General features: G+C 34.8%; 1 protein-coding gene across 1 annotated transcript in view; it reads left to right on the top strand.

Annotated features, from left to right (window-relative positions):
* LOC107588083 (glypican-5-like) overlaps nt 1-16632 on the top strand; it is a 44629-nt gene extending 27997 nt beyond the window's left edge. The window contains exons 8-9 of the mRNA XM_016276093.1: nt 1432-1570; nt 15956-16632. Of these exons, the coding sequence (XP_016131579.1) occupies nt 1432-1570; nt 15956-16146 (330 nt within the window). The 3' untranslated portion in view covers nt 16147-16632. The remainder of the gene's footprint in view (nt 1-1431; nt 1571-15955) is intronic.
* Nucleotides 16633-18769: the final 2137 nt, after the last annotated feature.

Here is an 18769-nt window from a genome sequence, read left to right as displayed (position 1 = left end):
ACCCCCTTTTTAACAATATATAATTACCATATTGGTCTAGATTTTGGCCTAGTGTTTTAAAATTATTATTATTATTCAATAAATTATTAATTATTTAAATAATAATATTACATTTTAAGAATTAATAAAATATTTATTTTTTTGTTTAAATCAAAAATGTTATTGGTATGTGAATATGTAAACATACATGTTTATGTGTGTGTATGTATTACATTATTAAATTATATATATACAGTTAGAGTGTAAGTCAGTGGGAAACACTGTGTGTATATACTGTATATATATACAGGTGCATCTCAATAAATTAGAATGTTGTGTGTGTGTGTGTGTGTGTGTGTGTGTAAGGGTTTAAAAATATATGTATGTTTTTTAAATAGAATTGAATAATTACATAAATTTAGTACTTTGACTAATTCTAAAAAAAATTATTAGTACTAAATACTAAAAAAAAATCATATTGTACATTATAATGTTGCAGTACCTATTACGATTAATTAACATTTTTATTTTAAATTCTTTAATACAAAATAGTAGAAAATTATTAGCCATAAAATGAAAATAATTATCTTATCGGCAAGAAGAAAGTTTTTTGGTCGCTTAGTTTCTGTTTTTGACTCATCACATTTGGTTGCCCCACCCACAGTGAAATCTCATTGGTCCACAATCTTGCTCCACTGAATATTAAACATGAGTGTTGTTCTGATTGGCTGTGATTTTCACAACTTCTAAAAAGTTGTTTTGCACTTCTCTGTGCTTAAAAAAAATAGAAAGTGAGACAGAATATGAGATCAGAAATGATAGTGGAGCCAGAAACTAACTTAGTTAAGATGTTATGAATTACGCACTCTTGCGATTCCCCGAGCTGTTTTTCTAAACAGTTCCGAAATGCCCTGCAACTGCACATGTTTAATATTCTCTCGCTGAGAAAATGGAATTTGCACTTGAGTGGATCCATGTTTAGTGTGCTGGAATGCTGCTGTTATGAGCCTTGACGTCTTGCCTGGAAGCCTTTGTAGGAACACATGGGGCTATTTGGACGTGATGGGTGATCTCCACTCACTTACTCACTTCAGAGGGAGTCATTTCAGTAGAATTCCACTATTACAGCTTGTGAATTTGAGAACAGAGCCACTGTAGCTGTTATGCTGCACCAACTGCAGCTTGTATCAGGTTGGTCATTGCTAGAAAAAAAAATGGAATAGTACAGTGTTAATGCTTTATAATAACTTCCGATTTGTATTTATAAACATTGTAAATAAACTAGTAGTTAACAGCTAATGATAGATAGATAGATAGATAGATAGATAGATAGATAGATAGATAGATAGATAGATAGATAGATAGATAGATAGATAGATAGATAGATAGATCTTATGATGGAATCGCATAAGAATCTGTGTCTGCTGTCCTGTGATTGATGTTTTGTTACAGGAGATGTGGGGAGAGATGGGTTTGGGAACAGATGGTCGTGAGGATGTGGAGACCAGCAGTGGCGATGCAGCAGAAGGCAGCGGCGAGTGCGATGATGAAGACGGTTGTCAAGGATCGGGCCACGGTGAAGATGAGACAGGTGAGTTCATTCGTCCCCTGCATTGCAGCTCAAAGACAACTGTCTCTGTGTGTTTACTTGATCTACAGTTCCCAGGAGAGCCGGAGAGACGTCAGTCTCATGTTGCTTAGAAACCCAGAGCCATTTACTGTCTCGTGTTTGTTTTAGGAGGTCGGACTCTTCTCGTTATTAACATTGCCGATCACAACACGGCCATTTGGACTGATTTTGCTGCGTTCAAATGGTCTGTTCCAGCTCTTGTGTGTCCAGATATCCAGTTCCTTATTTAAAACTGTAAATGTAACTTGCAGTAACTTTAATAAAAATGCTCAAAGGGCAGTATAAATTAATTTACAAAAAAAGTGTAAATCAAAGCAAATTTGAATGAGGTTTATATTAATAACAAACAAGCAATCAAACAAACAAAAACTATTTTGCAGTGTGGTATGAAAAATTAAGTTGTTTCAAGCATAAATCAAAACAAATTTGAATGAAGTTCATGGTAAAAACAATGAAAAAAGCAAACAACTTCCCAATGCGTTAAGAAAAATACACCTTTTTTCTTGTTTTAAATTATTTGAAAGTCAAATTGAATGTAGTTTATCTTTAAAAAAACAAACAAACACAAAAACAATTTCCCAGCTTTTCATCTTTTAAACATAAAACTAAACTAAACTGAATCAAGTTTATATAAAAAAGGTTGCCAAGTAAAACCTTCAAAATTCAAAATACATTATCTGAAAACCAGTCTTGTCTTACAAAAGTTTGCTTCTACACAAAATAAACCGATGAGGTTGTTTTCAGTTTACGATATTATTTGTATCATTTTATATTACAGTATATTTTATCAATGCATTAAAAGAAATGACAAAGCCAGATAGGTCTACTTTGCTATTATTCGTAGATCTGTGCTCTGCTCCACTAGCATGCTGGATGCACTCAGGGATTGGACAAAATAATGGATTTCACCTTATAATAGATTAAAAGAATTGTGTGTAGCGAGTTATTGCACCATTTTTCAAGGAGCGCCTGCTGTTCTTCTACTGTGTTACTCAGGAGTCTTTAAGGTCATGCATCTTTGTCCACTGGTCTCAGATACATTTCCAAATAGCATCCCTGCTTTGAAATTTCTAGCTTTGTTATGTTGTTGAGTCTGAGTAACCATGGGCTGATTCAGTTGGCTAAGGCTGTACTTTTGTGACAATATTCTGTAAAATCATTCCCAGATTAAATCCTTGATTAAATGTATTTCTCAAACTATGGGCAATTTTGGCCTTTGAAATAGTAGAAAATATAGTCATATATAATACAAACACACTTTATATATATATATATATATATATATATATATATATACCACATCTCAAATTATATACTGTGTTTAATATTTTTAATAGAATGGCTAATTTAACTTTTTATGTATCCTAAATATATAAATAATATAAACATTTTCACACTTTTATTAGCATTCTTTGGGGAAAAAAATAAGAGCTTAATTTTGAAAAAAAAAAAATATATCTGCAATAAATATCTCATTCATCTTGGTTTTCTTCACACATTTTAGTAGGTATTGTATATAGATTGATTTTATTTTAAAATTATACATTTATTTTAATTTAGGGTTAGGGTTATGATTGTTATGATATTTTTATTAAGTGCTTTTTGTTTTTATTTTAAGTATATATTTATTTTAATTGTATTTTCTATTTATTTTTAATAACTGTTTCATTTAAAACAGAAAGAATCAAACTAAAACACTAAAAATGAAATGATACAAAATTAAAATTAAAATGTATACTTTTAAAATAGAAACAAAATATTTATTTTTGCATTTGCATTTCATTTTTATCAAGTGATTTATTTGTATTTTAAAAGTGTATATTTATTTTATGATACATTTTTAGTAAATGTTTTATTTTGAAAGCTTTTTTTTAATGTACTTATTTTATATGATTTTTAAAAATATACCCATTTAATTAATTATAAGCATTTCATAAACTTAAAAACTCCTCACGAACCCTTGGAGTTTGCGAACCTCAGTTTGGAAAACCCTGGCTTGGATCATCATAGTTTAAAATGTAATTACAGTATTTTTCTGATGGATTTCCATAGTTCAAGATTGTAAGCCTGGGTCTGGTAAAGAGTAAATGCATAAAGTCTAACATTAGATGCATTTGAAAAGTAGTAAACCTACATTTTTTGTAAATAAAAATCATCCCTTGAAGAGTTGAAGAAACACCAAGACTAAAGAATGAATGACTCTGATCCGGCACCAGTTCTCTTGAGCATCTTGTGATTTCATGCTGAAATGAAGAAGCAATTTGACAATTGTCTTTCCCCTGTCACCCATGCTGACATTTTTTCAACAAGAGCTGCTGAGGAGGAATTACAGATGTTAACAATTGAAGAAAAGTTATGGTTACACTTTTACCTCTTCAGGTAGCCTAGTGATTTTTAATCAGTTTTTCTTTTCCCAACACCAAATGCCCACCAAAATGAAATCCTGGCTCTGCTGTTTTAAATCCCTCAAATCCCTTGAGTTGATGAAAAACTGAATTGCTGAATGACAGCACGTCTCATCCGGGGTCACGGAGGTATAGTTTCCCCTACAGCAACCACAGAGCTGGTCACAATCAATCAATTATTCATTTGGCAGGAAACGGTTCATTAACAGAGACCAGAGTGTTATGATACCCACCGCTCCATCTCCCTCGTCTTTCTCTTCATGCTCGATGTCTCTGTCCAATGATGCTGAGATAGGCACACAGACACAAGATGTTTGTTTTCATCAAGCGAACCTCGGCGTAATTGACCGTGACTATGACACACACAAATAAGCATTGCTGCAGTTTCACCTCGGCCTCGGATGGATGGACACCAAAGCCGAGGTCTGTTTTCGGGTGTGCTTCCGAACATGGCACGGGAATGTTCTTTTCTTTCTTTTTTTTTGCATGTGCCTCCTTTGAGATCCATAAAATTCCTCATTGATCATTGCCTGCAGAACCCCAGAAATTCAGATCTGAGTCGCTGAGTTGCAGTCGCTGTCTGCGTCAATAATGTTAATAGAGCTCATTGAGGATGGAAACTGTTGTGTTTAAACTCAAAGCCTGTTTTCTTGAACCGTTTCCCTGGTTACACTCAAAATTATTGTGTTTGGAGTCGAGGTGGGCTTTGTCTTTCAATCCATGATGCTTAAAATTTGAAGCAAATATCAGTTTTGTTCATACTTGGGGTTAAGGAGAATGGAAATGGGACATGTTGCAGGCCAGACTCGAACCTCATGAGCTCATGTCAGAAGCATGTGGATAGCTTATGCATAATTGCCTTTTTAAACAATTAAATAAAGAAATAAACATCAATAATTAAGATTAAATAGGATATGAATATGTGAAGGAAGCGGAATCTTTTTTGTAACTGGTCACATAAATGTTTTCAAAATTTTTATTCACCTGTGTAGTGATGTCAGAAATGTAGTTTTTTTTTAAAACTACAAATGTTTAATGTAGACTCTCATTTATATGAGGTCATTGAGGCTACTTGCATAATAATCGTAAAAGAGAGATCTTAAACCATTTAAAACATTATTTATATATATTTTTTGAAATGTTATTATTTATTATTGATTTTCATTATTTCTTATAATGATTGATGTATAAATTTTAAATGAGATTTATTTATATTGATATATTAAATAAATAATATATTAATAATATATTATTATAAATATTAATAATAATAACATTTCTATATTTTATTATTATGCTGCTTTTTTTGTAGTGTGTGACATGAATGTTACTATTTTATTATTTATATGTTATTAATAATTGTATTAATTGAAATGTTTTTTCTAATTATATATACACTGTATATAATTTAGATTTTATATATTTTTATTCTTTATGCATACATTTTTAATTTATATATAATTAGATATTATATGTAGTATTTTAATATAGTTATTAAAATTTTTCTTTCATTATGTTTTATTTTTATATATAATATTTATAAAAATTGCCAATGTTTAAAATGGTTTTGTTGGACTTTGATGGAGTATAGCGTGTCACACCATAGGACACACCATGGGGCCGGGGCCAGTTTATCTGTTTTCTTGTTGATTTATTCCACTTTTGTCCCAGTTTTGTCCTTTCTCGTCCGTCAGTAGACCTCTGACTCTGCAGTGCGCGAGGGGGATGTGGTGTTTAAAATGTAACTCTATCCAGTTGTTTATGGAACCAGAGTCTGATAAGCACTTGCTGAGGCTGTAACCTCCAGCCAAATGAAATGATATCTTGTCACACCAGTGTGTGTGTGTGTGTGTGTTTACTGTTTGTGTCCCCACATCTGCAGTGTGTGAGCTTACAAAGCATAGAAAACAAAACCAGTTAAACTGATTTGATGACGCTACTTTGAAACTGTAACTTCCCAACAGAACTACCTGTCTGTCTGTCTGTCTGCCTGTCTGCCTGCCTGCCTGTCTGTCTGTCTGTCTGTCTGCCTGCCTGCCTGCCTGCCTGTCTGTCTGTCTGTCTGCCTGCCTCCCTCTGTCTGTCTGTCTGCCTGTCTGTCTGTCTGCCTGCCTGCCTGCCTGTCTGTCTGTCTGTCTGCCTGCCTCCCTCTGTCTGTCTGTCTGCCTGTCTGTCTGTCTGCCTGCCTGCCTGCCTGTCTGTCTGTCTGTCTGCCTGCCTCCCTCTGTCTGTCTGTCTGCCTGTCTGTCTGTCTGCCTGCCTGCCTGTTTGTCTGTCTGCCTACCTCTGTCTGTCTGTCTGCCTGCCTACCTCTGTCTGTCTGTCTGCCTGTCTGTCTGTCTGCCTGCCTGCCTGTTTGTCTGTCTGCCTACCTCTGTCTGTCTGTCTGCCTGCCTACCTCTGTCTGTCTGTCTGCCTACCTCTGTCTGTCTGTCTGTCTGTCTGTCTGTCTGCCTGCCTGCCTGCCTGTCTGCCTACCTCTGTCTGTCTGTCTGTCTGCCTGCCTACCTGCCTGCCTGCCTACCTCTGTCTGTCTGTCTGTCTGCCTGTCTGCCTGCCTACCTCTGTCTGCCTGCCTGCCTGCCTGTCTGTCTGCCTGCCTGCCTGCCTGCCTGCCTGCCTGCCTGCCTGCCTGTCTGTCTGTCTGTCTGTCTGTCTGTCTATCTATTAGGGCTGCGCGATATATCGAAATTATCAAAATATCGCAAACGTACAGTACATAACACGATATGCATATCGCAACGTCATGCTTTATCTGAATCATTTTAATAATACACTCTAAAAAATGCTGGGTTGTTGTCAAATATGGATTAACCCAACTTTTGGGTTAAAAATGTAATGTTAAAATTGAACCCAACGGTTGGGTTAGTCCATATTTGACCCAAAGTTGGGTTGAAACAACCCAGCATTTTTTAGAGTGTAGGCTATTTCAAAACTTTGCGAAAAGTCAAAGTGTTAAGTCGACGCATATAGCAGAGAATAGACTGGACATGTGACTGTTACTTACGTGACTTGCTTGACGTTAAAAAGAGTTAAGTGCAAGAAAACAACTCCTTGCGGTCTCACGCTGTCTGCTGTCTGACACACACCTGAAGCGTACACACAAGCAGCCTCTCGGACAGCGTGTGAGCCCTTCAGTTTTCTTTTGCACCTTATTACTCTCAAACGGTCAAATACACACACAGTTATGTCAGAATGCCTGTCTTGACAAGTATTCATGTAAACACAGTCCGTTATGTCTTAAGTAGGTCTGCACAATTAATTAAAATTGAATCAAAATCATGATTAAATAGTCTAGTGCGATTATGAAATCTTGAAGGCTGTTATGCACAACTTGTCAGTGAAGTATGGCTCTGTGATCAATTTTACATTACTTTTTGTAATATTTTATTATTATGAAAAATTAATGTTTACATTTATACATAAATGTATGCAATATTTTTTATTTAACATGTAATGATGTTTATCCAATATGCATTATTACATATTAAATATTATGTAATAATGATATTATTTATTTAATATGTTATATATATTTATTATAATATATATTTTTATATTTTGTAAGTAATTTTTTATATACAAATATATGTAAGTATATATTATTTGTCCGTTTTTCAGATAATTTTTGGGCTTGTGCACTAATTAGGACAATTGAAACAGAGACAGGAAGTGATAGGAGAGGAGAGAAAGGAACAGAATCGGGAAAGGGGTCGCTGCCGCCCCAAAAGGCAATGACTCTAATTTATTTATATTTTCTAATCCATTTCCAATTATATAGCATTGTGTGTAATATTCTATAGCATAGACCACATTACTACGGTACTTTACCAATGCCAGATCACAGGTGAAGGGTTGAAATTTTAGGATGATAACCGAAAGGTTGTAGGCTTGATCCTTGCAGGAGGATCCATGAAATTTCCCTTGAGCAAAACACAAGCCCGGGTGACAATAAAAGAGTCAAAGCCAAAATGAAGGTCTGGGATTGTGCTGGCCACCAGACCGTCCTCCAGTGTCGCCAGCTTTCTTTTGATTAATTAAGTGACATCTACACCCTCGTTATTGAATGGCTGTTGTTGAGAGTGAGCGAAGGCTCATTACTCAATCTGCTAACTCAAGAGCTCAGTAAAGAAGATCACTCCAGCTTAATATATCAATTAATGCTGTTAAGCTATTTCTTTTAAAATAATGCACACACTCAAGCGGATATGTGTTGGGTCTGCTGCCTCACGCGTCCCTTGGGAACCGTGGCTTGGGTAATGAAGGACTCATTACTGATTCAAGAAGGACTGCGAGAGATACCTTTACACCTCCAACCTCAAGCCTCTAGTGAAGGTCAAACAATACCGGAGGGGTGGGTGTGTGTGTATGTGACCCGAATTTGTCTTTTATGCAGATGATTGTCAGTTTTAGCACGACGGTATGCAAATCAACTCATTTTAATTCCATAATATGAGTTTTAAAAATGTAAAAGGTATTTCATTTTATCTATTGGTAATTGATTGGGTTGTCAAAAGTCAATGATAAATGTCTGAATCGACATAAAAGGGATTCATGATGTCAGGTGACAAGTAAAGTCATTTTAGATGTGGAGTTTATTTATTCTTCTCAAACACTGAACATTGGTGCACAGAGTGCTCTCAAGCAGTACATGTGAGAAATTATATTTTTATCATTTAACATTAGAGTTATAATTTTATATTATTTTTTTGTAATATTTTACTTATTTCTATTATATATAATAATTATATTATATTATATTATTTAATGGAGAATCAACATGCGAAGTACAAAAAATTCATGAAGCCATGGAAGAGAATGTTTTTTATGTATAGTACATAACAGGAATTTTACAACTTTATTATTAATTTTTCTATATTTGTTTAATATTATGTATTGATATTTATGTGTCTTTAGATATAAATGCAATACATAATTAAATATAATTAATAATTATATTTAAAGGATATTGATATATTTAGATATTAAGATATTATGCTATTTATTTTAAAATAATGCACACACGCACACACACACACGCACAATATCATAAGTGCAATATCATTTATATGTAAATATCAGTATCCTTTAATATAATTACTGCAAAAGAAAGCCGGAGCAGATGGAGCATTTTGGTCAAATATTACAAATATAATTTTTTTTAATGTAAAATAATTTAAACCAATAAATAAAGACTGGAAATTGATTATAATTTCATATTGATTAGAAAGATCAAAAGATGTTTGTATATTGCAATAATTTAGAATTTTTATCTCTGGAAAATGGTGTAAATGTAAACATCTACAATACAATACAAACAGTACAAAACAATACTATACAAATATAGTACAAATAATGCAATACTAATACAAACAGGTCCCGGATGAATTGCAAAGGAAAAAGTTTATTTAAAAACCACTACTGTTGTTTGTTTGGCACATACCGGCAGTTGCGCTCATGTTACTGCATTGGCAGTCATGCGTGTCTGGGTTCGTAATTATCAGATTATTTTCCCAGAATCAGACATCGGAGCGGGCAAGCTCTGACAGCTTGGTAAACTCTGATTAAGGTGACCTCATCTCCTGCGAATGTGCTGTCGTCTGTTTGTCAGCACCTGCTTCTTTCTTCTTTTTTCAATAAATCCCTGTTTTTATATATTACAATCACAAAGAGGATTGTTTTTGGACTAGATGTCAGCACAGCTAATGCTAACATAATTCCAGAGCCATTGGTTTTCCTCACCCTTCCCCCAGCAACACAGACGGCGAAGAGGGGAGGAAGATTAGATTGACTCCCAAAGGTAAAACCAGTTTCCACCTCCAGCTGTAGGAGATTTTCAGATAGAGTACGTTTGCTTACCTTTAGCCCCAGTCTTAATAAAAACATTGTTCCTTTGACAAGGTGTTGGCCATGTCAGTGTTCAAAGGCTATTAGATCAGGCTTGTGTTTTTATTTGTTATATAAAGTCGTGCTACTTCGTTTCCCACCTTACACTTTATCACGGGAAACTAAGCTAGTGCATTAGCTACATGGATCCGCCTGTTTTTTCACTAAATTTATGATGCCATTATTCTTAGATTTTAATCTGGATTTGAAATGCATTATGTGAACATAAAATTAACCAACAGTTTTGGCGATTTTAGTATTTTGTAGTATTTCCCCATGTTGAGGTACTTGCATGACTATAAATACCCAGCTAACAGGGAACGTTCTCACAACTTTTTTATAGTTATATAAATGTTAGGACGAAAAGTTCTAAAAGTAATGTTTATGGAACATTCTTATAACATTAATATTTGCTATACATTCTAATAATGTTGAGAGAAAACTGTTCTGAGATCAACATTCTTGGAACGTCCTTATGATGTTATGTGTACTCGAGGAACCTTCTAAGAAACTATTTTTTTATATCCTATAAAAAACATTATAATCAGAACAAGAAAACTGGACATTTTAACGTTCTTAGAAAACTATAAATAAACGTTCAAATAACGTTATATTATGGATAAAAATAGCTAATATTTAAAAGGGTCATATGATGCGATTTCAAGTTTTCCTTTCTCTTTGGAGTGTTACAAGCTTACATTTACAAGGGTACAAGGGTACATGGTACATTTCCGACGAGTGCTTGCGGTGTTCGGCCAATCACAATGCACTGGGTCAGCTGGCCAATCAGAGCAGACTGCGCTTGTCGGAAGGAGGGACTTTGTAGAAAACTAAGCGTTTGAGAGAGGTGGGGCATAGAGGACCTACAATAATGTACAGTATTTGAAAAATAATGTGTTTTTTGAACATTAAAGCATGTCAACATATTCTGTTACACCAAATACACAAAATAATGATCTTTAAAAAAGCATATGACCCCTTTAAGTAAAAAAAAAAATGAATACAAATAATTTTTGTAACCTTTAAATAATATTAAAATCATGACAAGAAAACTGGACATTTTAGAAATATTTTGAAATAATTATAACCTAAATTTGATACTCTGAGGCGTTTACAAGATGGGCTAGGACTTTCAGCGAATTCAGGCTTTTTGAATGTAAAATTTATTTACGTATTAACCCGATTATCATTTTTTACCCCAGCTCTAAACACTTTTCGGTATGTGAACATAGTTTTATATTCTCTAGACCCCTTGATTATTAAGGAAGCTGAATTTGTAGCATCTGGCTGCATGACGCAGTGTGCGTCTGGCATTGTTGGTAGGAGATTATATTTCCACACCTGCTTCTCCTACCTTTGGTTTAAAAAATATCTAAACTAAATGAATGAATGGAGATGTTTTGTCTTCTTTCTCACAAACATCAAGAGTATTGGCAACTGCCAAGTACCGCACATAATTATACCCACTGTCTGCTTTTAGACATTATGTCGATCATGGAAAACTCATAATTAAACAACTGAATGCAGCAAAATTAATGAAAGTCATTATTCAGTTTTAATGTTTTTTAAGCCCTAAATTGTGTTGCTGTCATTTGTTATTCAGGGTTATTTGATTCAGTATCTTCATTTAATGTCTGGGGAAGAGGTACAATAAAGTTCCAAGAAACAAAATATGTGAGATATATATATATATATATATATAATGAATAGGTAAATAGACGCAACGTTTTCATAACTTAATGGGAACATTACCAAAATATTTTCATTACCTGAGTTGTTGAGATAAACTTGAACTATGTAAAAGTTGCAGAGTCCGAGGAGCTGTCTTTTGAAATGCAAAATGAGTTAAGGACAAGTAAAAGTCTTGTAAGTCTTCTAGACTTTTTTTTTCTCGTTTGTCATTATTTCTCGGCTGGAAGTTGGCAAAACTAGGCCAAAGCGAGCCTAGCGCACACTTCACTGTCATGATAATGTATTCAGTCTGTTGGCTGTGTTCTGTGAGGCGTTCAGTATGGTGCTCTCCACCGGTCTCCGCTGTCTAGTTTCAGATCTCTGCCGTCTCGGGAGTTACCATGTGACCTGCAGAGGCTTGTTCCTGCAACAGCTAGAGGTTCATGGGAAAGATTAAAAATGCAATCATTCTTCCTGTCATGTGTGGTCATGCTTCACCTGCGTGTTTGATAGACAGAAGGTAAACATGGTTTTACGGAGGCGTAATTATACTGTTTGCCTTAGTCTTACGAATGAGCGGCTACATGCAAAGCAATTACGGATATATAGGTACGTTGTGGCGTTGGTGCATGTTGGCATTTATCAACTCGCTGAGTGTAGAAATTGCATGCATATTTAATATCCCTCTGATAAAAATTTTAAACCTGAGATATAGCCATAAAGATGTCTGTCAGATTTTTGACTTTCAGTATAACATCTGCTCCACACTGCAGCTTATTCAGACCAAGAACCGCCAGTAAAACGGTAATATTGAGAAAGTTTATTGCAATTTAAAATAACTGGTTTCTTTTTTAATGTTTTTTTAAAATGTAATTTATTCCTGTGATGGAAAGTGTCACATGATCTTTCAAAAATCATTCTAAAATGCTGATTTGCTGCTCAACATTTCTTATTATCAGTGCTGAAAACAGTTGTGCTGCTTAAATTTTTTTTTCTTTTAAAATCGCGATACATTTTTTTCCAAGATGCACAAAAGAAGCATTAATTTGAAATAGACATCTTTTGTAACATTATTAATGTCTTTACTGTCACTTTTGATCAATGTAATGCATCCTTACTTAATGAAAGGATTCATTTCTATTTTTTAAATCTTACATATGGTAGTGCATGTAAATTTTTTATGCTTATTTTTTCCTTATTTATTTTAATAAATGACTGTTACATCAATGATAACTATTTATGTTTCTGGTTTCTGACTTGCTGATATAAATAAACTTATACACAGTTGTAGCAATGCTAATATTATGTTTTAAAAACTTTTATGTTGAAGTTATTTCACAAATATATTTCATTTTTACACCAGGGGATTCATGTTGAAAATAAAATAGTATTCTTTAATTATTTGGTTTAATTAATTAATTATTTAATATAAAAAATTACTAATATTTTAAATGTCTAAATATTGAATTAATATTTTTAAATAATATTATATTTTTATTTATATTTACATGGTTGTTTGTTTATATATATATATGTGTGTGTGTGTGTGTGTGTGTGTGTTGTGTATAATTAATTAATTAATTTTTATATTTTGTATTAAATTATACATTTACTTATATTTATGAAAAAAATATATTTATATTTTATATTATAATTTTAATTTTATTTATATTTATTTTATAAATATTATTTATCTTGTTTATATGCTGTTATGCAGTGTTGGTTGCTTTCAGTGTAGAGGTGTTTGATTATCAGTTTGAAAAACAAAATGATCTAAAATCCTGCACAGTACTCATTTTGCTATATTCATACATACAGTATTGATATTAGGCATTCAGAAATGTACATATTGCCTAAAACACCATAGCGACTTGCTAATGCTGTTTCCAGAGGCAAACGAAAAAACAATATGCTAAATAAGTAGATTCTCCAACATTCTCACTTTCAGCATCAGCAAGAATCCTCAGTTTCACACGACTGCTACATATTTAGTGTGATATTATACAACAACTGTGATCATTCCTACACATCTTTCCTGTCAATGCCAACCAGCCTGCAGGCGTTCGCTCTTCAGTCTGATACAAATCAGATCCATTTACCGTTTTAATTGGCATCAACAGATCTCCTCGCAGTGATTGCGAATAAATGAACTCTTTGTGTATTGTACACATGGCACAATGGCTATTGTATAAGAATCTCAGGTTGGATTTCACTGGGAACAGGTGTGACTGTTGTTTTCGTCTCGCCTTGCCTTGTTGCGTCTGGGTCGAATTTGTTGCAAAATTAGGTAAATGGATGCCTCTGAAACATCAAACGGTGAATGTGTTTGTTTTGGCCCAGACATCCTCGCGTTAAGTCATTTGTTTGTGTCCGTATGGACACTATGCATCATTTCATTGTGAAACGTTAATGTGTTGCCATCTGATGGTTTGTGTTCGCGAGCGCGGCGGCTCTCGGCTCATAGCCTGGTGCTGATAGATGGCCCTGCTCATCTGCTGTGCAATGCACATATGTTCAACCAAGAACATTATTGTATGTGTGTAGATGCACAAAGTGCATTTGTCACTGTAAGCACAATGGATTTGCTCCCGAAGTGGTCTTTCTTTTCTCGAAGGATTGATTTTTTTTGTTGTGCACTCATAAAAATAAATATTCCAAAAATGCGTTTTCACAGCGATGCCATAGAAGAACCATTTAGGGTTCCCCAAAGAACCGTTCATAACAGTTCTTACAAAAGGTTCTTTATTTGCATTGATGGTTCCATGTAGAACCATCCATGGAACCATTCCATTGCACAAAGGTTCTTTATAGTGGAAGAGCTTCTTTAGATTAAAAATGGTTCTTTTATGAACTGTTTATTCAAAGAACCCTAAATGGTTCTCCTATGGCATCCTTGTGAAAACCCCATTTTAAAACCTTTATTTATAGTGGATAAATATTCTTTAGATTAAAATGTTCTTTACACTAAGAAAATAATGTTTTTTTTTAGGATGAGGTTAAGAACAAATTCATGTGTGTACACAGGTGTTGTGAATTAGGCAGAAAGTTTTTGTGAGAAGTTTGAGACCCTATGTCTGTTTGTCTTTTATTCTTTGCAGAGAAGGTCAGCACTCATACAGAACAGTCTGCAGAATGTGACAAAGAAGAAACATTTCAGTAGGGTATTTATAGTGGCTGCCTAAGTGTAAACTTAGTTAAGTTATATTCTATCTATTCTTTAAGCAAAGTGCTGATGATGAAGACAGGATGTAGATACAGACAAGATATGTAAATAATATCACAGATTAGCTACAGAATCTGGTATGAGACAGTTCTGCAGTCACTGGCAAAGAGAGGTTAAAACATGGTCACTTAAAGGGGTCCTATTATGCTTTTTCACTTTTTTAATTTTAGTCAGTGTGTAGTGTGTATGTTTGGGCATAAAATAGATCTAGAAAGTTACAAATCTCAAAGTCCACTCCAAAGGGAGATATTTAGTTTTTAAAAAAATAAATTTTCAAGAACTACAGCAAACGGCTCGTTTGGGCTACAGCGTTTGGTTTCCGGGCTTTATGATATCACAAAGCGGCTCATTAGAATATCATTACAAATAATTCCCGCCTACAGAAATTCGAATGGTTGGGGGGTGGGGAGGGGATAATGCAAATTTTAAAGACGTGGAGCAACGCTGTGCTTCTCGTCTGGTTTGCGACCACCGGAAACACTGTTTTTTTCACTTCCGAATGCTGATGATGTCAGGAAACAGTGGTTGCAATTTACTTTTTAACTCTGTTCCTGAGCATTATAACCCCAATTTGCTATTGTGTGCTGCGCATTTTACTGAGGACAGCTTCCACATCACGAGTGAGAAGTGCCAGATTCGCCAAAAGCTTTTGTTGATAGACAGAGTAAGAGGCGGGGCAGTATTGAAACACCGTCTAAGCTGTTCGCCAATCACAACGCACTGGGACAGCTAACCAATTACATCACATTTTGTTTTTCGGAAGGCGGACCTTCATCAAAGCTGGAACTAATCGAGCCGTTTGTGCCAGGCTGGGGAGAAAGGTATTTTAATAATGTAAATTATGTGAAAAATAATGCGTTTTTCGAACCACCAAGCATGAGAGCATGTTCTAGTACACCCCCAAAACAAAATCAAGACTTTGTAAAAGAGCATAATAGGACCCCTTTAAGTGTTTGAAAACCCCAAATGGTTCTTCTATTGCATCGCTACACCCTTAAAGGTCCTTTATAGTGGTAAAAGTTTCTTCACACTGAGAGAAAATGGTTCTTTGAAGAACTCAGAATTGTTCTTCTATTGCATCGCATTGAAAATCTTGTTTAAATGTGATATCTGCACCTAATTCTTACACATTTTGTTCATTTTTCTTACTTCTTCCTACAGTGCTCACTAAAGAGGAAGACCATGTACGAATTCCACCACTGGAAGCCATTATCCCAATCCAGCCCCCCAACTCCAGACCCAAACCGGGTGCGCACAATAGTGGAGTCATCCACATCCCAACCATCTCATCTGTCCTATTTCTTCAGCTCTTACTCCTAATACAGCTCCTTCTTTGGCCCGATGGATTCTGACGCACAGTAAAAAGACTGAACGATTCAAGTATGCATTTGCACTAGGCCCTTAGAAGTCTGCACATTCGTCTTCTGATCTCATCAGATGCTCAGTAAGTTCTCATGTCGGCCCCCCACAGGATGTGACTATTCAAAAACTGGTTATTCGTTTGCTCTGGCCTGTTTTAAAAGGTTTTATGTAGCTACTAAGTAGTGTAAGCAGACATAAATGTATGATCAAGTTACACCATCATTTCTTTGGTGGTTTTACTGTCATAATTTATAGTGCCACCATTTTGAAACTTTATTGAATAAGGATTTACAAATATGTTCGTCTGGTTCAGTACATTTTAGAGTAACACATCACGTCCTGAATTCATTTACACCCTCCTGCAGGAATTATGTGGAAAGGCTGTTTTGTTTTTATAAATGTGTGAGTATTATTGTGGATTATATTCAAGAAAGAATTAGCAATATCTTAATTCTCCTGTATCACTATACCTGGGTGAATTTTACAAAGGTTGTATTCCCAAAATAATATATATATATATATATATTAATAATGAAATTATTTTAGAATTATGAAAATGTATGCCCATTTTGCAACATTAAGATTTTTCCAAATTCTTATTTCTATAATCGGAAAAATAAATAAATAAAATAAAATTTTCCCCAAAATACAGTAATGACCATTATAATTCTTTGCATTACAGAGGGAAGTCTACATAATTGCCATTAAAATAATACAAGTAATGTAATAAATAAATCTTAATTGTCTACAAAAAAGGCCAATTGTCATTACATAGAATATTATATTTTCTTCCCTTTGATTTTGAGATGAAAAATGACCCAGTTTTTGTAAGATTGACCCACCTGCTTGTGCAATTTTAGGGCTTTTTTGTAAAGTGTCAAATTGTACATTTAACATATTTATACTGAAATATCTGTATACAAAGTGTGTATATGTTAGTCGGGTTGTGCTTTTGATTAACTCTAGGACACTCAAACACTTATTTTTAGTACAATATTTCATAACATTGGCATTTAACCCTTCTAGATGCAACATTTTCCTACATAGGCCTATTGTTTGTTTCGACAGTTCGCCGTGACGTCACAGTCTTAAACTTTAGTTTTTAATTCATTAGTCGCTTTCCATGTAGCTCTGACAGCGCCGCGTGTCATTTAAGTGCTCGCACATATATATCGATCAATAAAATATCATATTTTCAAAGTATACACGTGTTTTTTTGATCTCTCTACCTTTCCCTCTCTCTCTCGCGCTCTCACTCTTGCTCTTTGAAATAAATTTTTGTTAAATTTTAGTTTCTATTCAGTGGCACCTCAGCGGCAGCATCAACCTCTGAGCCCCGTTTTTCTAGTAGGCCTATTTTATTTTCCTGTTCCTGGCCCCTTTAAATCCCGGTTTCTTGGCTATATCCAAATGTTTTTCAGCCCGATCTGAACCTGTTTTGTATCAATGACATAATTTCCGACAACATATTCTGAAGCCTACTCTATAACTGAGCGATGTTTGCAATAAACCAGTCACGCCCAGAACGCAATTGAGTCTTCCTGTCTTTCAGCAGACATGTTGTAATTAATGCAACTTTTTTTAATTAGCTGTGTCTTATTATTTAGATGCCAATTAAGCTGTCATGAACATTTCCTGATCTCAGCCGCACTGAAACCCTTCATTTCGCCATTCCTGCTTTTTTGTGCCAACAAAGTGCATATGGCAATGCTGCCTTTGAAACTGCCTTGAGCTCAAAAAGTGAGTGCTTTATTATTCTTTTAGTTCGGTCAATGACTCACTTTTCATTTTTAACCGGCACGGCTGTGCGCTTATTGTCCTGAAAATAATTATTTTTATGCAGCTGTGTAACCTCATGTAGCCTAATTGAAATAAACCCGCTTGACTCAAACCAGCAAGAATTTAAGTGCACTTAATTAGACGTGTCTTGACTGAAAAATAACAGGCTTTCGCAGCTGACTGTGTTCTCGGTTTCAGCCTATAACCGATTCACTCTGTTATACGATCGCGTCCATTTAATATCCCACCTCAAAATCAATTGCAGTGCGGGATACATTACCTTACAGTAGTCTGGGAAGGCGGCAGGGGGCGTCGACTACCACCTGCAGGTGTCTTTACACCCACCCCTCCTCTTTATTCTATCTCAGGGCTGGACTTGTTCAGTAATGTTGGGGAATTCATTGAAAATTCGAATGAACGGATCGTTTCAGGTGAATCGACTCATTTGATTCATCACTTCAAAATGTTCCTCGAAGGTTCTTTTTTGTAGTGAAAGAAAAGTTTATGCTTAGCCTACATTACGTTTTTGCTCTTTTTTTTTAAATTTAGCAAATTTAATTTGATGCCCAAAATTCAGTATTCAGCTCTTTAAGACACAACCAAACGTTTTATTGTTTGTCTCCAACATTTAATTGACTTTAAAGTTTTACTCCCAAACCAATTTCCCACTTATTTTGGCTGCCAGTTTTCATTGCTCGATGAAGAAAAGAAAAATGCACTGCACTCACAGAAAACTACAATCGGGTAAATGTTCATGAATTGCTCAATACCAACCTTAATGAAGGTTTGCTGGTCTTAACTACGTCTGAAAATGTGCACAAAACACACCAGTCA

The sequence above is a fragment of the Sinocyclocheilus grahami genome, unplaced genomic scaffold, assembly GCF_001515645.1.
Source record: "Sinocyclocheilus grahami isolate Dianchi unplaced genomic scaffold, SAMN03320097.WGS_v1.1 scaffold98.1, whole genome shotgun sequence".
NCBI lineage: Eukaryota > Metazoa > Chordata > Actinopteri > Cypriniformes > Cyprinidae > Sinocyclocheilus > Sinocyclocheilus grahami.
The sequence above is the reverse complement of the archived record's forward strand: the minus strand, read 5'-3'. Positions and strand labels throughout refer to the sequence as shown.